The sequence below is a fragment of the Petaurus breviceps genome, unplaced genomic scaffold (genome assembly GCF_028583685.1).
Source record: "Petaurus breviceps papuanus isolate PSGF00001 unplaced genomic scaffold, PetGlider_PUasm1.0 138, whole genome shotgun sequence".
Lineage (NCBI taxonomy): Eukaryota > Metazoa > Chordata > Mammalia > Diprotodontia > Petauridae > Petaurus > Petaurus breviceps.
In genome coordinates, this window is record NW_027185694.1 from 18,177,154 (window position 1) to 18,198,094 (window position 20,941).

The following is a 20,941-nucleotide window of genomic DNA, read 5'->3' on the forward strand; positions in this document are numbered from 1 at the left end:
ACACACACACACACACACACACACACACACACACACACACACACACACCAGCAGTAGCTAGGTGGCACAGTGGAGAGAGCACCAGGCCTAGAGTTCCAATCCAGTCTCAGATACATAATAGCTGTGCGACCCTGAGCAAGTCACTTAACCCTGTTTCCTTCAGTTTCCTCATCTACAAAATGAGCTGGAGAAGGAAATGGCAAACTACTCCTGTATCTTTGCCAAGAAAAACCCAAATGGTGTCACAAAGAAGATGGTTTGAAATACCTAATAATCCAATTTTCTTAGAATCATTCACCAATTGTTTCACATATGTTATTAATAATAGTTTCTTCCACACAGCTACCCAAAATAATTTTCCTAAGGCAAAACTCTACTTACGTTACTTCCCTACTATATATCAGACTTACAACATGAATGCAAGCAACTTAGTCAAGTTGCTACCAGAATTTATTATGGAAAAAGATCATATCTTTAGAATCTAGTGAACTTCAGAGATGGCACAAAGGCATTGAGCCAAATCTTTGTGAAGGTGTCTTAACATTTTAAAAAATTTCTCTCATTCAAAATGTGCATTCCAGGCAACTGCAATATTTTATAAAACAGTAATGTTAAAGTGAAAATTCCAGAGAAACTGTTTGATTACACTCATTTACACACTACCCTATATTCTAAAGTAGCTGCTGAATGGTCTAAGGATTTAGGTCCCCCCACCATCATCCACAAGAATGTTTTGCTTTTCCCAAAAGTGAAAAAATTAAAAGATATCAAAGCACAAAACTGATGTGACTAAATTTCCAGATTGTCTTTCATGACTATTGCATCAGTTAGTTCTAAGAGGAAAGGCAAACAAAAGCTACTAGTCTACTTAGTAAGAAAATAGAAAGCACAGACTAGATTAAACAACCTATAGCAAAACAAGTTTATTTTGTTGACTGGGATCTCTCTGACCTTGTACTCTAACTCCAACTTTGACTGAGTGACTGATAATAAAGTCAAGGCAATTAGAATGGGAATAAATAAGATAAAGTAAAGGAGATATAATGGGAACATTTACAAAAGAGAAAAGTAAAACAGTAAAATAACCCTCATCTAAATAAATTATTGGTGACTGAGGAGGCTGAAGAGGAGCAGAGAAGGAAATCACATAAAGAAGTAGGGGAATTTCAAATGAAAACATCAGAATGAATGTACAAGAAATACAATGCAAAGTTCATCCTTTTGCAATCAGTATTTTTCTTTTGTTTATACTTTTTTTATACCAAAAAAAAAAAAAAAGCAGGTCTCGTGGGAGTAAAGAGAATTTCCATCTGATAGGAGAACAAAATTCCAGTTCTGACTTTGAGACACACTGGTATGGACACAAAACTTCCTAGTTTCTTTGTATGGCCTCCTTTCCAACGCCAGCTCCCGGCATTAAACCTAGAAAGCTGAGGAGTCAGTAGTTTTGGCAGCAGTAGCTTTAGAAATCTGAGCAGGAGTGGGCATAGAGGAAATTATAGTTAACTTTAAATTAGATAGTTCTCATTCCCTTCCCTTATTCCCAAAATAAAGTTTAAGTTCTCCTAATCTAAGTGTAAATGTGTACCTTTCTAATAAATGGAAAATAAGACTTCTATGCTTGACAATAATTAGAAAGTCAAACTTATTTAATAAACAATTTGTTCTTTCCCCCTAAGTATAACTATGAAAATTTAAAACCAACAACAAAAAACAGTACAAGCTAGAGGGTCCAGCTCCAAGGAAGAACATGGCTAATAAACTGCCAGGCAATTGTACTCTTTTCAGCACTGGGAATATGAATCCTTGTTAGTAACAAATACCTTGGGCCATAAAGTTGTATCATACACTTCTTTAGCTCTTGGTCTAAAACTTCAATGTAAGTTAGCCTGGTTCAGTCAAATAATATTCATAAGTACCTACAACTCAAAATTATGATCCCTACACACTGGGAACTTAAAGCTTCTTTCATACAGATGCCAAAATACTTTTCTTAAGGTAAAGTTCTACTCATGTCACTTCCCTACTCTAAAATTTTGTGGTTCCTTATATCCTCTAAGACAAAATATAAACTCCTCACTCAGCCTGGCATTTTAAATCTTCCATACTCTGGCTCCAAACTACTTTTCCCAACTTTTTTCACATTTCTCCTTTTTCTTCACTCTACATTACAGCCAAATTGTACTTCTAGTCATTTCCTGAACTCAGTATTCCATCTCCTTATCTCATGCCTTCCTCACATAGATTGTATCCCATGACTAGCATGCGCCATCTCTTCACTTGCAGCTCTCAGATCTTTTATCTTCCTTCAGATTCTTATGAATACACCTCCCTCCTCAACAAATCTTGTACTTACTTTTCTGTGTACAGGTTGTATCTCCGCAGTAAACTAGTAAAGGAAAGATTCTCAAGGGCAGGAAATAACTGGTGAATTGAACAGAGGGAAGTGTTTTATCCATATGCAAGTGGGAAGAGCTGATTTTAAATTTTTACTTTTCCTATTTTTTTCTCTTTTAAAAATTATATAATTATGTCATTGCCTTTAGTTGTCATTTCTAACAGCAGATCACTATTGATTTCAAACTTCCTCTTGGACCATAAACAACCTGACTCAAAACACTTGGGACCACTTAGGTCAACAAACTATGGCCTGCCATGTGGGAGATAAAAATGGTTACTGTACTTGAAAATGTAAAAATCATTCTCTCTAAGGTTGTATAAAAATAGTAGGCTGAATTTGGCCTTCAGGATTTACTTAATCTGCTGATCTCTGAATCAGATAAGATTAATTCACCCAGATTCCTAAAAAAATAGTCTGCCATGAGACTCAGTTCATTAAACACTCTGTCTCCATATGAGAAACATGTACCAAAAAATGTGCATGACCTTGGTCTAAAAAAGCACACTACAACAATCCAATGAAGTTATGACTTCTTCAATGTTTAGCTTGTAACACTGCAAATCACAACCCATTTGCTTTCAACTATTGTGCAACTTTTGTCCATCAATCCTCCACAAGGAATCTACTCAGTTCACTGGAACCTCTTGCCTACATTTTAACTCTGATACCTCTACAAAGGTATCAGGGCAACACTTAAGCCACCCATTCACTATCTTTTTCTACATAAGCAGATTACTTTCTTTTCTCAAACATCTCCTGGATAGCATTCATGCCACTTCTTAGATAAAGTAATAGTTGTTCTATCACAATTAACTAACAGGCACTCTTCATCTACTTGTTTTTTCGGGAATGTGGTTGTAGGTTTCATCACAGAGGTTTTACAGATTCTTATATAGATTCTTTTTTTTTTTTTGAAAGCAATTGGGGTTAAATAACTTGCTCAAGGTTACACGGCCAGGTGTTTCTGGGTGGGTGCTAAGTGTCGGAGCCTGGATTCGATCCCCAGGTCATCCCGACACTGGAGCTGGTGCTCTTACTCTCTGTGCTACCTGGCTGCCCCAGTATTTTGATTCTTGATGAAATCAGTACAATGTCAAATACAACTAGGCTAAGGGTTAACCTAGTGTCCATATACTCCTTGGGAAGCTGTGAATAGAATTCAGGGGGGTCCTTTAAATTATATGGAGAAAAAGTTGCATTTGCATTTTCACTAACCTCTAACTGAAATTTATTATTTCCTTCAATTATGAATGTAGGCAAGAAAACATTATTCTGGGAAAAGGTCCATAGGCTTCAAAGGACAGCCAAAGGAGTCCATGACAGAGAAAAAGTTAAGAACCCTTGACCCCAGGGCGGCTAGGTGCCGAAGTAAATAGAGCACTGGCCCTGGAGTCAGGAGGACCTGAATTCAAATCCAATCTCAGACACTTTAGCACAAAAACTAGCCATGTGACCTTGGGCAAGTCACTTAATCCCAATTGCCCTCCAAAAAAAAAAACCCTTGACCCAGGTACATCTAGAGAACTCCACTATCTAGGGAGGAATATAGCTTCCATTTGGACTCTGCATGGGATGGACAGAAGCAAAAATCTTTGTCAAGCAAGCTTCATTACCCAATTTATGCCTCACTTGATCATCAGAGGATAGAAGTAATTTCCGTTGTATTAATTAGGAATCTCATTAGAGGAAAGTCTTTAAAGTGGATTTTGCTTTCTGAATCACTTTTTATAATTTTGAAAAAGTCACATTTTATATTAATATTAAATGTTAAATAAAGCCTGAAAATGACCATTTTTCTTTTTAGTGGTAAGCACACTGGATAACATCTTCCATAGCTAAGTGAAAGTGGAAGAAATTGTTAGCCCTAAGAAAGAATTGAATCTGATGGAAACCAGTAGAAGCTAAAGAAAGTCAGCCTTAGTGCTACACATATCATCATCACTGAATAACTGGGTTAGAGGTCTAGTAAGATCAGGAAGAGGAACCCTTAGAAAACTGGCTAAGATCTGTATAGTACTTTTAATAAATAGTATACATTTGAAACATCACATCATGAAACTAGCTCTTGTGTAACTCAGTCTCTGTTATTCAATTTCATGTATGGTACTTTAGTGGGTCTGTCCCCAAATACAAGCTGCATAAGAATAAGAGGTAAAGGTGAAAGCATGGACTTGGTATTTAATTGGTATAGGAAACTCCCAATTCCTCTACCAATGCAGGCTGGCACCTCCTCTGCAATTAATTGCCTCCAGAGAGTTATCGAGGGCACTAAGAGATCAAGTGCCTTGCCCGAGATCACCACAGCCAGTATGTGTCAGAGGGGGCCAGGTCTTTCTGTCTTTGAGGCCAATTCTACCCACTACAACATGTTAACTCTAAGTAACTCAATGTCTTTTAATAAAATTAGGATTGTAAGGGAGACAGAATGATGACAGATCTGGATTAGTAGTCAAGAGGACCTGGGTTCAAATCCCCCCCAAAGGTCACTCTTTGTGTGACTTTGAAAAAGTTATTTACACTCTGAGCCTCAGTTTCCTTATCTCTAAAATGGCAACACTGAAGTAGAAGGCCTCTGAGGTCCTTTCCAACTCTAAAGATATGATCCTATTATCCTAAGTCACTTAACCTCTCTATATCTCAAATTTCTCATCTATAAAATAAGGCACCAGAACTCTAAGGTCCCTTCCAACTCTACACTGATAATACTGTGAGGGTGATCCTGCCATAAGACCATTTATTCAAGATCTGTATATAACTTCCATATCCAAGAGTCCACTAATAGGGAATGAACACAGTGAATACTAAAAAAAATTATCATTTGTCAACTCTTCTGGACCCATATCAAATGATACGACTTTAACTCTGGAAAAAAAGAATACCGATCTCAAAAAGTCATTAAGTATAAATCATTTATTGAGGATACACTATAAACATAATGAAATACAATGGGGTATCAGTTTATAATTATTTTATGAGGACATGAATTGCCTAGGCCTGGACTTTAAGGTTATCTTTATATTCTAAGGACATTATACTATCCTGCTTCTTACATTTGTACATGCTATTGTCCATAATTTAAATGGACCCCTTCTACATTTTCACTTGCCAAAAATCTCGACAGGTCCCTGATAAGATGCAGAGAGGCCTCCTTCACAAAGCCTTCCATAATCCCCAAAGCAATACGTTTTTCCCCAGGAGAGTAATACCTCATTGTCTCTTAGCTCAGAGCTGGAGTCTGGAAGATCACATCCAGCTTCAGATTAGCTATGCTACCTTGGGCAATTCACTTCACCTGTTTGCCTCGATTTCCTCAACTGTAAAATAAGATATCTGCTAAGTGCTTAACATAGTGTCTGGCACAAAATAGGCACTATATAAATGCTATTTTATTACTGTTCTTTGAATCATAATTTTGGGGGCTTATATCTTAGCTCCCCCATTAAATTCTGAGCTTGCCAACAGGCAAGAGCTCTGGTGTTTCCCATTTGTATAACTAGTACAGAGCAGAGTGCTTTATGTATAGCCAGAAGGTCTGAGTTAAGAGTGACAATGCCATTTAGTAGCCTTATGACTATGGACATTAACAACTGAAAGCTATGCAGTGCAAACAAAGCGGCAAAGCACTTTTACAGACATTATTTAATTTTTCCCACCTATGAAACAAGGATAGTTACACTTCACAATGTTGCTCCAAGAGAAGCACCTTATAAAAAGCACCCTTATAAATCATGGCAGAAAAAACCAAGCATCTTTTACATCCTACAGCACCAAACCATCCAGTACTGAACAGCCAAAAGAACATACATTAAGTGTCCCATATGTGTGTATCTGTGTTTGTGTGCATTTTTAGATATCTACACACACTGAGCTGATTTACGAAACATTAACTGTCTAGTCTACCCCACCAAGAACATTATGCTAGAGTTTAGAAGCAGAAACAAGTATAGGAAAAATCAGGTTCCCATCATGGATCATAGGATCATAGTGGAAGAGACTCAATTAATATTATTAGATTGTGAGCTCCCTGGAGGCAGGATCTTTTCTTTTGTTTTGTTTTCTTTTCTTTTCCTTCCCCTTTCTTTGAATCCCCAGCTCTTAGCACAGTGCTTAGCACAAATGTTTATTAACTTACTGGAGTCAAAGGACCTCAAGTTCAAATCCCGACTGTCCCACTCACTACATCTGTGTGTCCTTAGGGACAGCACTTAAAATTCTCTGGGAATCGGTTCTTTATCTGTAAAATATAGGGGTGAGACTGACCCTTCCTGCTCTAAAGCGATGACCCAAATCCCGCCGGCACAAAACATTTAAGTGCACAAGACGTTGCTCGGGCTAACGTCATAATAAGTTCACACTTATACAAAGTTTTAAGGTCCGTAATGGGCTTCACACACATGATCCCATTTGATCTACTCATTATCCCGTAATCTAGGCAGGTCATCAGGGCCTGCTTCCTAGAGGAAGTGGTGTCTGGGTCGGCCGTTTTTGACCAAAGACCCCAGTTTGTCTTCTCAGGCTCCACGCTGCTACTGCCTGGGGGGCGCGGCGCGATCCCGGAGGAGAAGGCCACGAGCTCCAGAGGGCCGAGAGGGCCTGAGGCGCACCCCGGCAGCTCCAAGGGGCAGCCCTCGCTCGCTCTGACTGCTCCAGGCTCCCTGTCACATGCTGACAGCCGGCGCCGCCTCCCAGGCTCATTCAGGCAGGCCCGGGCCACACTTCCCCTCCCCCAGCCAGCTTCCCCGGGCAGGGCCCCAGCCCCTCAGTGGCCAGGTCCTACCTCCCCGACCTGGCCCGACCAAGTGAGGGTGACTTCGCCCTCGGCTGCTCCCTCGCCCTCCAGACCCGGCGCCGAAGCCTCCCCTCACCTGAGAGGCAGACGCTGGGTCTCAATGTCAGGAGTCTCCCTGGGGCGCAGACTCCCAAACGAGGCGAGATGACTGCATGGCTTAGCCTACGGCCCAGAGAGACAACTACGGTGCCCTCCCAGGGTGCCCGAGCCCCTTTCCCCGCAGCAGCCGGCAGCCTGGGGGTCCCCACAGCAAGCGACAACCAGCGTGAGGAGCACCTCGCAGCCATCTTGGCTTGGGGACACAGCGCCTGCGCGAGCCGGCCTCGGAACGACTCGTCGAGAAAGGGGGAAGGGGTGCGCTTGCGCACGCGCACTTCCAGGAATGTAACTTCCTTTCCCGCGAGAAATATTAGAGCGTGCATCAAGCAAAAGTTTCAGTTGCGCAACAACAACTCACTCCCTAACGGAGTGGCCGAGACTGAGACTTGGAGTTCCGTGGAAAGTTACTGGATGAGTTGTAAAATGATTAGGGATTTTGAGAGGGCTACTCGTAACCTGTGTCAAAATGAATTTGACTGCGCCGCTACTAACGGTGGAACTACACCTCCCAGCGTGCCTTACGGTGAACTCGCAAAACGGATCCCAGGGTGCAATGCGCCCCATCTCTCAGTGTGACCCTGAGAGGCGGTCGTCATCTTCGCCCTTACGTGCGGTCTCAAGTTCCTGAGTTTTCGGGAACTTCCCTACAGACCGGCCAGCCCACGTATCCCCCTCCCGGCAGGCAGTTCCACAAACAAACCCGAGTCGCCAGCCTGGCCTGGGCACCAGCGTTCGTGTCCCACCAGTGCGTTTGGGGGTGTAGGGCTCCTGAATTTGAAAACAGGAGCCCTTGTGTGGGATACGGAGACCCTAACACAAATTGACCACTCGGAGACCTCTTAAAGTGAAGGTAGAAAGATTTATTAGAATCTCACGAGAAGTGAGTGGGACAGCACCGAGAGAGAGGAGGGCGCCGTACATAAGCCAAAGCTGGGTTAATAAGCAAGGGTTATGAATATTAACATAATTATTACTAATGAGGCTCTAATCTTGTTACATAATACATTAGGTCCATTACGTCAGTGTATTACAACCTCGGAATACTGGACCTCTCCTTTCAGTCTACCCTTGATACATTCTTATCTAGACTTGAGGGTCCCAAGGTCTGTCCCTTGATTGGTCACATCCACCTGCTGCTGCCAGCTCCTTCCATTCTTCATTATTTGTAATATTATCTAGGAGTTTTTGTCTGGGAGCCAGGGACTGAGCTTCTTTTCCAAGGTTACTGCTTGTTACTCTTTCATGGTAAGCTGGGTGAGAAGGACTGACTAGAATAGATTTCTAAAGTTTCAAAGTCACATAATTTCTAATAAAAAAAAATGAAAACTTAGGCCTAAGACCTAAAGACTTACTTTAGCAGACTGTCTCTAAGAAATCACACTTTTACCTTTCCCATACACCCTGGAGGGCCTGGAGGCCTGCAGTGCCCCGTGGTTGTGGGCAAGTCGCCTACCCTCTTGAGCTTCTTTCCCCATCTACAAAACTACTGACCTCACACAGCTCTGGCAATAAAAACAATTTGTAAATGGCAAAGTTTTGTAGAGCTGTGAGGGGTTTTTCTAGGGCAGGGGTGGGGAACCTGCTGCCACACTTGGCCTTCTAAGCCCTTGGGTTGCGGTCTTTGACTGAGTCCAAGCTTAACAGAACAAATCCTACCTCTCAGAATTTCCCCTCCTAGACAGCTTAGGTGCTAGCTACATCCTCAGAAGCCTCCTTTGACCTCAACCCTCCTACCCAGGTTCTGTGACCCCACCCCTCCTAGGCTCCTTTTGTATTGTACCACACTGTTGAGGTTTGGGGTTTAGGGGTGCTAGAGACCCCAAAATAGAGAAAGTTCGGGTCCTGCCGAATTAAGAGTCAAGCCTTCTCACAGCCAAAGTAAAACAAAATTTATTAAAGACTCGCAGTATTGGGCCTCTTAAGGAGACTAAGTACTTGAATTTGAGGTAGATTGAATAAGCACCTTCATGGAGGCAAGATGGATCTTACATACAGAAAGATTGTGGGAGAGATCTAGGGGTCTCCGAGTCCCAAGTAGTCTGGGAGAAGGGGTCTACAGAGGGTCTTGATGGGACTGAGGTCAGACTCCAGCAACCAAGAGAATGGGATTTTGATGGGATCAAGGATGGGAGACAGCCTGAGGTAACAGATAATGCAGAGGTAGGTTAGGTTAAGGGTAACTTCACTCAAATTAATAATGGAAGGCTTATGGCCTCACACAATGCCAGATCCATTGGGAAGATTCAAGAGAGTTCAAGGGGGCTCTCACAGCCTATATCCCATCAACATTGCCCACATCCTCCCACAATCAAAATGTATTAAGTACCATTTTTAGATTATCTTTGAATTAATATACATTAATTATATAATTAATAACATTAATAATATAACATAGGAATGGGTCCCCTTGAAAAATGTCTGAGCTTTTACTGATCTTTAAGTCTGATAGACCTGCTCTGATCCCAAAAGACCTACATTCTGAGATGGGAAAGCTGACAGGTGAACTTATCTCTGTATGTGTCTGTGTGTTTATACATAGTATGGGTATCTCCTGATTCAACTTTCCTGTGCCTATGCAAACTCCATCTCTGAGAACCCTCAGACGCTACTGTTCCTAGCCTGACAAATTTATACAACCCATGAGCATGTGTATTATGAATGTGTATGCATATATGTGTAAGTGGGAGGTGGGGAGCATCATCTGACCTTGTAGGAAGACAGAGGGTGAACCAAACTCTGCTCTTTATTTGAATCTATTTTGGTTTCTTCTCTTGGCTCTCTGACCTGCTCTCTGCTTTGCAGTGAATCTCAGCACAGCCTCCTATCTCCAAGATTTTGACTGCCTAAACTCCCTCCTGCCTAACTCCATCCCAAACCCAATGGAGTCCAGAGACATTGGTTTGTTTCAATGCCAGCCTCTCATTCTCTGCCATTGGCACAAGGCCCAGTCTAAAGCTACTTGAGGGATGGGTTTTAATGGGAGACTTCTGTGTGCTTCTAGGATAATGTAAGTTGACTAGACACCTGGGACCTTAGCTCCTTTGTCCTCATACCCTCCTCTCTGGATCTTTAAGTGGGCATGGTACACTATATTAAATTCTGAGAATTCTAGCAGAATTAGCAAAAATGACAAATGATGGAAATAGCCACCATTGAACAGAATATAAGGTACATAGAAAATGCAGCTAGGTCCCTATTAGTATGAATAATGAATGAATATTGTGAAGTAGTTAGATTATTCAAATTCTAACTTCATATTTCAATTGGGCTGGAACCAGTGAATATATTTTACATAATTTTAACTTTGAATTGAAGTGAAAATTCAAATATATTCAAACATTTTATAGGATTCATCATTTGCACTCATCAGGACTTAGCTAAATATTTTAGTGAAGTAATTTGGAATTACATTAAAAAAGTAACAAAAAGTAACCAAAAAAAGGAGGACAGCTAGATGGCACAGTGAATAGAGCACTGGCCCTGGAGTCAGGAGGACCTGAATTCAAATGTGACCATACTCTAGCTGTGTGACCTTGGGCAAGTCACTTAACCCCAATTGCCTTGCCTTCCCCCCTCCAAAAAGTGAAAAATAAAAGCAACAAAGATGTCCCCTCCCTTCAGTCCAGAAATATCATTGTTATGCATATACCTCAAGGAGGTCAAAGATAGAAAAGTCCAACAGATGATGTGATAGTCATTGCCAAACTTTTTGTGGTAATAAAGAACTAGAAATAAAGTAAATTGGAATTGACTGAAAAGTGTTGGGTACATGAATAATTTTTGAGCATAAGATAAAGTGAGCATGAAAAATTCATGGAAACCTGAAAGTTCTATATAAAAAAATATCTACAAAAATGTAGAAAAGAACAAAAAAAAAAGGAAACTCAATGTTGTATAATTAATGGCCGTGCTTGGCTCCAGAGAAGAGCTGAGAAAAAGTACTTCCCTCCTTTTATTGACTCTGGATGTGAAATATTGCATATACAATATTGATGTGTTGGATAGTTTTGCTGAACTACTTTTTTTTTTAATTTTCTTATTCTTTGTTACAAGAAATGGCTTGGGTGGGGGCAGAGGAGGGTGTAATTGGAAATTAATGTCATTTATAAAGGGATTAGTAAAAATAATTTTTAAAAATTCAGACTGGCTTGTGGAAGAAAAGTAGCCTTACTAGTTGCAAGGGATCTCAGAGGCCATGAAGTCCAGCCCAAATCTAAATAAGAATCCTCTCTACAATATACCTGACAAATGGTCATCCAGTACTTACTTCAAAGGGGAACTTACTATCTTCCAAGGCAGCCTATCTAATTTTGGACAGCTAATTATAATAGCTAACAAAGCACTTCACATATATTATCACAATTTTTAAAAATTCATTTGTATTGATACATTTTGGTTTTCTGTGTCACGAGAATTTCTCCCAGGACCCACCCCTCTACCACTTTCCAGACAACCATCCCATATGACAAATATTTTTTAGAAAAAAAAACGGGAAGAGAAAAAATAACCAAAATATGTTGAAAAAAAATGAAAATGTATGCAATTAACTACACTTGTGGAGCTCCAGCCTCTGTAAAGGAATGGGATGGGGGTGTCTTATAATTTCTTTTCCTTGGGGCCATACTTGTTATGTATAATTTTGCAATATTCACTTTTGGGGGTTTTTTGTTGTTCTTTCCATTTATATAGTAAAAGTATTATGTTGTTTTCTTGGTTCATTCTGTATCAGAACATGTAAATCTTTCCATGCTTCTCTATATTCATCATATTTGTCACTTCTTAAGCACAGTAAGAGCCCACTTATATTATTGAATCTGATCTTTACAATCCTGTAAAACAGGTTTTATTATTACTCCATTTTAAAACTGAGGAAACTCAGGTGGAGAGAAATTAAAAGACTTGCCATCATACAGCTAGAAAGTTTCTACAGCAGGATTGGAATTCAGGTCTTCTGTCTCTAAGTCCAGCACTTGAAGCTCTATACCATCTACTACATTTAACTCTAGCTCTTAGGAAGATCTTTCTATTGAGCCTGAATCTGTCTCTCTTCCATTTATTGCTATTCTATCCATTGCTTCTAGTTCAGCTCTCTGGGGCCAAAGAGAATTACCTTCTGCTTACTTATCTTTGTACATACTGTATCCCCATTATATAGATGGTTGTTTTTTTGTTTTTTGTCTCTGTATAATTCAATGCCTTGCATAAGAAGATTTTTAATAAATAAATGTATGTTGAATTGAGAATTTTAGACTAAATGATTATAAAGTACAGTTCTAAATCCTATAAAACAGCTCAGGTCTCATGTCCTCTGGGAAGCCTTTTGCAAGATGATAAACATCCTTCCTTGGACTTTCATAGCACATGGTTTATAGCTTACCTATGTGTTTATCTTGTTCTGTTTTGTTTTGTGACTGTATGTGGTTCCTTCTCGACTATATTGTAAGCTCATGGTCTGATGTTCTTTGTGTCTTCCTTAGTATCAAATGAAATGTTTGCTGAGTTGAATGTGATCTAAAATTTGACATCCCTTAAAAAAAAGAATTTCAAATGTTGTACCACAATGGAATGAAAGTAATTTATGCACACATATATGTCCCCTTTCTTATAATTCATTATTTTGCTAGCAATTCTTTACAATCCATTGGACCCTTAAAGCTTCCTTGGAGTGGTGATGTATGTATGGTCTTGTAGAGTATCTAAATGTGGGTTGGTCCAAGGGCAGGAGCAAAATGTATAGATGTCTGGAAGGACTCAGCACACCAAGAGGAAAAGAAAGGACCACCTGCTATTTGATAAAAATGACTGTACTGCTGGAAATGCAACAATTGTAGATTGAGTTAATTGCATGGTTTTGGGTCTGCATGACTTCTACTTCTTCCAGCATAGATAAAAATGCATCCAGTCTTTTTAGCTCTGTTGGTGAGATTAATTTAGTTTCCCTACAGTATAGGGAAGAGAGAAGAGTCCTTAGTCCAATTCCTTGAGAAATTCACTTAAGAAGCAGTGACATTTCGTTGAGAATTTCTCAAATTGTACTTTCTGACCATCTCCCCTTTTTCTACTCTCTTCTTTAGTTCTTCCCCATCTTTCTTCAACCTAACCCACCTCTCTCCTGGCAAAACTCCAAAAGGTCTATAGTGAATGTACTCTTGGATATTACCACTTTGCATAAAGCCCTGTAAGGAATAGAGTAGTTTGAGGTGTTGCTGGGACAACAATGAAACCATCAAATACATAACCCTGTTATCTTGGTTATATTCCTGTTATGAACCAAGTTCTGGCAGTTTCTTGAATAGCTGTTTAAGAAACTTCATGAGTTGGTAGAAACCAAGGCTTCTGTTATACAGCTAAGCAATTAGCTCAAAGTGGGGATAGACCTGAGGATCATGTTGAGTTAGTTAGTACTCTGAACTTAGAAGTCCTAATTTTAGATCAAGTTCTGCCACCGGACACACCTATCCTTAGGGCCAAAACTGCTTCTGTCAACCTCATAGCATTGTTCTAAGACCCAAATGAGATACTGTATGTAAAAGTAGTTCTGAAACTATAAAGCACTATACAAATGTGAGGATGAAAAAAAATGAAATTCAGTGAAGGGAAGACTTTCTTGTCAATATCATTGCAAGATACATTACTTTGCAGTTAGAGGATAATTGAATTTTTCTGTATTTGTAAACTGATATATAATAGTCAATCCCTCATTTCCCCCATTTTAAAATGTTATTTTTTTTAAATTTCATTCTTAGGTATGTGCATACCACCAATGGTTTGAACATTATCAGTAAACCTAGCATTTAGAGATAGAAGAAATGTGCCTTTGGTCCTTGAGATTCAGACCCAGAATAGCTTAGCATTCATGTCTTACAGCCCTTACTAAATTCAAGGCTTCCTGAGGTAAGGGACTGTGTCTTATTTGTCTTTATATCTTCCCCAGCACATAGTGTAATGTTCTTCACTCTTTGTAATGGGAATGTAAATTTTAAAGATCTTCCCTGCCCCTAGGCTAAAGTGCACCTGGAGCCTGGCTGGGAGGCTTGTTTTTCAGTAGATACTTTTTGATTGGCCAGTGGGTCCAAAAGGTTGTTACATTCTCTGAGCCAGGAGAAGGCTATGTAAGCCCTGATGTGTAGCTTTGTTTTGGGGCTCACTTTGAGAAGTGTTCTGTGATTTGATCTGAATTCTGGGAAGCTGTTGTCCTGAGCCCCCCGGCTTTGAAAAAACCCAGATGTTGACTGGGTATGGATGTAATAGTTGGACAGTTTGAAATCTGTCTACTAGATCTGTTTCTGTCTTGATAATTCTGTCTGTGTACTTTGAAGTTCGGGGTGCCGACCTTTTCCCCTGAACAAGGTAAACGATATATGTCTGACTGATTAAAGTAAGCTTGTTAACCCATTTTGAGTTGCTTTCCTTTATCAAAGCAGATCTAAGAACCTGTGTGAGCAGCCACCCTGGGGACGCTGGGGTGCTTGCTGCTACACTCTTCAGTAGTAAGCATTTAATAATGGTTGACGAATAAAGGAAGGTAAAAGGGTGACAGAGGTATATTTCCGTTGGACCCATTACTAAAAAATCAGGATGTGTTTCTGTCAGTGTCTTAATTTACCTTTATCTCTCACTTCAGTTAAATAGAACATGCTAAACTGTCCAGAATGAGGAGTTTGACACATCAGGGTTTTACTTTATGAATTAGCACTTTAAGGTTTGCAACAAGTGATTTGTTTACATATTATCTCATTTGATTCTCATAATACTTCTCTGAGGTAGACGCTATTGTTATTCCTGTTTTACAGAGGAGTTCAGAGAATTAGTTTTTGACACAGTATTTAAAATCAGGTGTTACTGATTCCAAATCAAACACTATGCCATCTATCTACCCCAGATCTATCCAGACCCCACCTTGAGTTCCAGCAGGCATATGACTATTAGTTTGAAATGCCTATTAGGCTTTTTGATTGACTTGCTGCTTCTTGGTTTGAAAAAGATTTGAATTGAAATTGAAATTAGCAATAACACCTTAGGAAATTTTCACATCCCTCATCATGCGTTCCCTATATCAAGATTAAAGTCCTATTTCCAGCCTGGCCTCGTCTTAGTTTCCCTGGAACGCACGTATACTTACTATAGAACGTGGAATTGGAAGTCAGAAATATCTGCGTTCGAGACCAAGCTCCACCACAATCAACAAAGCATTTATTAAGCTGGGAAAACAAAGACAAAAATGAAATGATCCTTGCTCTCTGGGATCTTCCATTTTAGCAGGGGGAGACAAGACATACGTATATAGAAATACACAAAATAAATAAATACAAGGCAATATTGGCAATTTGGATGAACTTGGCAAGAACAGTACTAAAAGCTGGTGGGAGGGGAGCGAATCAGAAAAGGATTCATGCTTAAGGTGGAACTTGAGCTGCATTCTGAAGGAAATTCCAAAAGGCACAGGTGAAGAGGGAGTGGATTCTAGGCATGGGGGACAAGTACCCAGGTATAGAGAGAGGAAATGGAGTGCTGTGTATGAGCAATTGCAAGGACAATCTTACTTGACCACAAGAATACAGGTATAAAAAGATTGGAAAGGTAGACTGGGACTAGATTATAAAGGGTATGTAGCGCCAATGCAGTATTTACAGCGCCCATGATCACAATAAAGACTGTAACTATACATATTGCATGATGTTAAATTGCAAAATATGCCAAACTCTCCAGATAGAGGATAAAGCTGAAGGATTTATTTAGACACCAGAAAATCAAATCCCCAAACCGGTAAGCCAATTCCATCATGGTACCAAAGATTTTCAGAAGCCATAATAACACTGAGAGCCATGCCATCCTTTAGCCTTCCCACAAACCAATAGGAGATCAATATTTACTCACAAAACTATCTCCTTGCCTAAGCTCCTCTGTCCCCAACTGTCCCCAACTGTCTCCAACTGTCCCTAACTGTCTCCAACTGTCAGGCTAGCTCTCCACCAGCTCCTCTGTGGACTCTGCTTCTCCTCAGCAAACTCCTCCCACCACAGGCTCCATGTGACCACATTCAGACTGTCAGGGGCGGTTTCTCAGCAGGGGAGGTTTCACACTTCCCCCAGGTCTCTTAAAGGGCAGGGAAGATCTTCAAATTCCCATTCCCATTACAGGGTGTTAAAAAGCAGACAGTCTATATTGGATCCTAAAGGCAATAGGGAGCCATTAGAGTCAGGATTCTTAACTTTTTTTTTGTATCATGCACACGTTTGACAATCTCATGAGGCCTATGCAATCCTTCTCAAAATATTTTTCAATAATTGAAGGAAATGCTAAATTTCCATTAGAGACAGTGAAAATAAAGATGTAATCTATCCATACACCATTGGCTCATGGGCCCCAAGTGAAGAATTCCTGAGTCTGTCAAGTAATTGTGGTCTGACCTATACTTTAGGCAAATCCCTTTAATAGCTATATCAGAGATGGTTTGGACTGGAAAGGGTCTTAAGGCAGAGAGACTGGTAAGTAATCCATTGCCTTAGTTCAGATGAAAAGCAATGAGGGCCTGACCTAGGAGTAGCAGCTATCCAGAGAGAAGGGGACAGATGGCAAGAGATATTGGGGAAGCAGAAACAAGATTTGGCAACTGGTTGAATAAGTGAGGTAAGGGAAAGTGAAGAGTTGAGGTTACAGACCTGGGTGACCAAAGAAATGGTGCTAGTCTCAACATAAGAAGGAAAGTTCAGAAGAGGTATGAAAAGATAATGAACTGTGTTTTAGACTAACTGAATTTGAGATGACGGAAATGACTGAACAAGAATACATCCACTTTGAAATGTCCAGCTAAAAATGTAGGCAGCTAAAACTCCAACTTATTACGCTCATGGGAGAATTTAAAACCACTGGTATAGAGGTAATAACCCATAAGATTTGATGAGGTTACTGAGAAAAGAGGTGGAGAGGAGAGCCTGGGGTACACTAAAGTTAAGGGGCATTAATGATGAACTAGAAAAAGAAACTAAGGACAAGGAAAGAAATATATTACAGGAGGAAAGGATGGTCAATAGTGACAAATTACAGGGAAACCAGAAAATGAGGATTAAGAAAACACCATCAGATCTTAACAGTTAAAAAGAGAAAGCTTTCTTTAGAGAGAGTAGTCAGCTGAGTGATGAGGTTGGAAACCTGATTTCAAAGGGCTAAGAAGCAAATGAGCAGAGGAAGTGGAAGCGATGAACATAGAAAGGTTTTTCTAGAAGTTTGTATGGGATAATAACTTGAGGGGATTGTAGAATTTGGTGGAATAGAGGTGGTTTTTTGGTTTGTTTTTTGATTGGGCAAGTATATTCTGGTAGCAAGAAGGAACTCATGGGGAGAAGATTAAGATGGACTAGATGTTTTTTGGGGATATGTAGCAGGGCAGGCCCTGGTTGAAGAAAAGAAGGAGTTCACAGATAATGGTCTCTATTTTCTCAGTAGAGTATAAATTAAGGCCCTCAGGTGGAAGGGTTGGAAACAGTTGAGGCAGGAGAGAGAGGCTTGATCAACCCGGGTTGAACTGACTCATCTGGGATGGAGATAGGGAATCATTTAGGAAGGATTAAAAGGATTGCCTTGTCCAAATAACTTGATCTCTTTGCCTCAGTTTTCTTATCTGTAAAAATGAGGATGTTTGTGCATCCTACTTTTCAGAATTGTTGTGAATGAAATATTTATTGATTTGTAAATTGCTGGGAAAATGTGATATCATTACTAAACTAAGCTCCATTACCCTTTTTTAACTTTATTTCTCTATCTCTCCCATCGCCTACAATATATAGCACAGTGAATGTTGGGTAACCCCCTTGGATTCTCAGGGATAATTAGTGGAGAATGTGAGCCATAGCTTGATCCTTGACTCACTGAAATGTTTAGGAGTGGAGGGTTGTTTGGACTCCTCTCACTGTTCATCCTCTTGCCTCTTAGAGTCCCTCAATTTCTCTAAAGCCCTGCTCATCATTCGATCTTTACTAACGGTAAGATAATAGATTTAAAGGAGTAAGGTGGGTTAGGGGCTGTAACAGCAAGCACCCCAGCATCCCTAGGGTGGCTGCCAACACAGGTTCTTAGATCTGCTTTTCTAAAGGAAAGCAACTCAAAATGGGTTAACAATCTTGCTTTAATCAATCAATCAAACATATTTACCCAGTTCAGGGGAAAAAGTAAGCATCCCGAACTTCAGAATATAGAGGTTATAAGCAGAAGTTACAAGAAGACAAGATCAAGCACACAGGCCTCCAACTGTCCAACCATTACATCTATACCTAGTCAGTTAACCAGAGAAGGAAGCCTCAACATCTGGATTTTTTTAAAGGGGGAAGGGCTCTCAACGGCTGCTGAGAGTCTTGTCTGGCCAAATCACAACACTTCTCAAAGTGAGCCCTCACCTCAGGGATTACATAGCCTTCTCTTGGCTCAGAGAATGTTAACAACCCTCTTGACCCACTGCCCAATCACAAAGTATCTTCTGAAAAACAAGCCTCCCTCCGCAGGTTCCAGGTGCACTTAACCTACCGTGTTTCCCCATAATAAGACACTGTCTTATATTTTTTGGACAGAAAAACACCAGAGGGCTTATTTTCAGGAGAGGGCTTATTTTAATGAACATTGACAGCAATTTTAATAAACAGGTAAATGTGAACAAAAAAATGTACCTTTATTCAATAAGCAAATCACTGGGGAAGAACAGGATGATGTGCTCACTGCTGCAGCTCTGATTGGATGCAGCTCGGAGTGCTGCGTGCTTGGGGGGGGGGGGGACGGTGCATACAGAGGGTACCATAATGTAATGTAGCGTGTAGCGCAGGGGATCACCTTCGCTATAGTAGCAATCTCAATAGGACTTATTTTCGGGATAGGTCTTATTATCGGGGAAACACGGTAGGGGCAGGGAAGAGCTTAAAATTTTACATTCCTATAACAGGAGGTTAAGTGACCTTCCAGGCTCACACAACTTCTATCAGGTGTGACAGACTGCTTTCCACTGCACCCTGCTTGCTGCCTGCCTTACTCGCTGCCCTGATGCTCCCCAAATTAAGTTAAGTAGTATAAACCCATCTGTCTACAGTTGTATTACCCAGTAATACTGTAAGTGTAAGCCCTTTGAGGGCAGGGAATGGGTTTAAAAAATGTTTTGTTTGTTTTTTGTTTTGTCTTTGAGCTTAATTAGTGCTCCTGGAACTGAATGGAGGCTGTAAATCACTAGACTCAATGAGGGATCCACTAGGAAAAGTGGCCACGGCTGCCGTGGCTTCCGGGAGAAGAATCCAACCCCCCCTCCAACCGACGCCAAGCGCCCCCCCCCCCCCCCGCTCCGCCGCCCCAGAAGCGAGGGAGGAGACCCAGAGCAGCATCCGCACGTGACCCTCTTCCCTTCCTCCTCGTTCCCTCCACTCCTTGCCGCCGCCTGGGGGCCCCGCCACTCAGTGTGGACTCGGGGCGGAGCCTAATGGGGCGGATGGATAACTATTGGTAGGAAGGCAGGCTCCCTCCCCTCCAGAGGCCGGTACGGAAGGAGAGGCTCGGGGGGCGTGGTCCAGCGAAGCGAAGGAGGCGGGGATTGGCTGACAGAATGGCGAGGGCGTGGCCTCGGGCGGCGTGCGGCGGGGTCTGAGTGGGGGTGGAGGTAGGTTCCTTGGCTTTCGAGTTGCCGCTGGCTGCCGCTGCCGCTTCCTCCTCTGCCGCTCGAGGTGCACCTGAGAGCCGGCTCCGACGCAGCCTCCGCCCGCGCTATGAACCGCTTCAAGGTGTCCAAATTTCGGCACACCGAGGCTCGGCCGCCTCGGAAGGAGGTAAGTCCCATCGCTCCGGAAGAAGCAGCGCGGGAGGGCGGGCGGGCGGCCGCGGGTGCGGAGCCCAGCCCGGAGCGTCCAGGGCGGAGGGGAGCTGAGATGCGAAGTCACCTTGTTTTATTGAGAGGATCCAGTCAGCGCCCAGGGCTCTCCCCCTCGCCCCGACCCCGTTATGGCAGTTGCCCTGCATCCCCTCGTGCGCCGGGGGCTGGGGCTCCCTGCCTCGAAGGAGAGGATTCGCTGGGGTCCCTGGAGAAGGACCAGCATCCTCGCCTGGGGGCAGGGCACCCCTGCATCCCTGGAAGGCTCCAGCTCACCTGAAGTCCCCATCCTGCATTCCATCTATCCCTCCCTCCTCGTTCATTGCTCCGTCTTCTTGGACCCTTCCTCTCCGGCCCTCTCTCATCTCTGCCTTCTGGACAGAGTCCAGCTGTCCAGTCACAAGCTCAAGACCCGACTTAGACAGGCAAGCGCCTGTATTTCCCTGGGTCTCTATTTTCCTGTTTCCAAAGTGCGGATAATACAGTACTTTTACCATCTCCATCACAGGGGTGGGTTTTTTTTTTTTTGGCGGGGGGAGGGCAGGGAAGGAGTGGTTTGTAAGTTCTCCGTGAATACAGGCAGTTTTTAACCCCCCCCTCCGCCCTGGCTTCAGGCTGCTGGACTAGCCTTAATTTATTAGCCACTGACCCTGTAAGAAACAGCTCTTGTAGCTTGAGGTAGAAAGGAAGAGTGTTGCTTTGACTTTTGCCCTGCTGACCTGTCATTCCTATTAGGTCTTTTGTCATAGAAAACTTTGGTAACCAAGAGTGATTAAAACCAAAAATAGATCATGCTGCATTATGTTCAAGAGGT

At 41.7% G+C, this 20,941-nt stretch overlaps 2 protein-coding genes across 4 annotated transcripts in view; one reads left to right on the forward strand and one right to left on the reverse strand.

Moving 5' to 3' along the window:
* DNAJA3 (DnaJ heat shock protein family (Hsp40) member A3) overlaps positions 1–20,941 on the reverse strand; it is a 161,799-nt gene that overhangs the window by 37,348 nt on the left and 103,510 nt on the right. The window contains exon 2 of one of the 2 annotated variants that reach the window (XM_069106515.1): positions 7,267–7,493. In XM_069106515.1, coding sequence (XP_068962616.1) covers positions 7,267–7,477 — 211 coding nt within the window. In that variant the 5' untranslated portion in view covers positions 7,478–7,493. Of the gene's footprint in view, positions 1–7,266; positions 7,512–20,941 lie in introns of those variants that run through there. The other variant, XM_069106524.1, reaches the window with a different exon arrangement.
* Positions 19,867–20,941, forward strand: part of CORO7 (coronin 7) — a 126,878-nt gene continuing 125,803 nt past the window's right edge. Inside the window, exon 1 of one of the 2 annotated variants that reach the window (XM_069106439.1) lies at positions 19,867–20,086. In XM_069106439.1, the coding sequence (XP_068962540.1) occupies positions 20,027–20,086 (60 nt within the window). In that variant the 5' untranslated portion in view covers positions 19,867–20,026. The remainder of the gene's footprint in view (positions 20,087–20,941) is intronic. The other variant, XM_069106448.1, reaches the window with a different exon arrangement.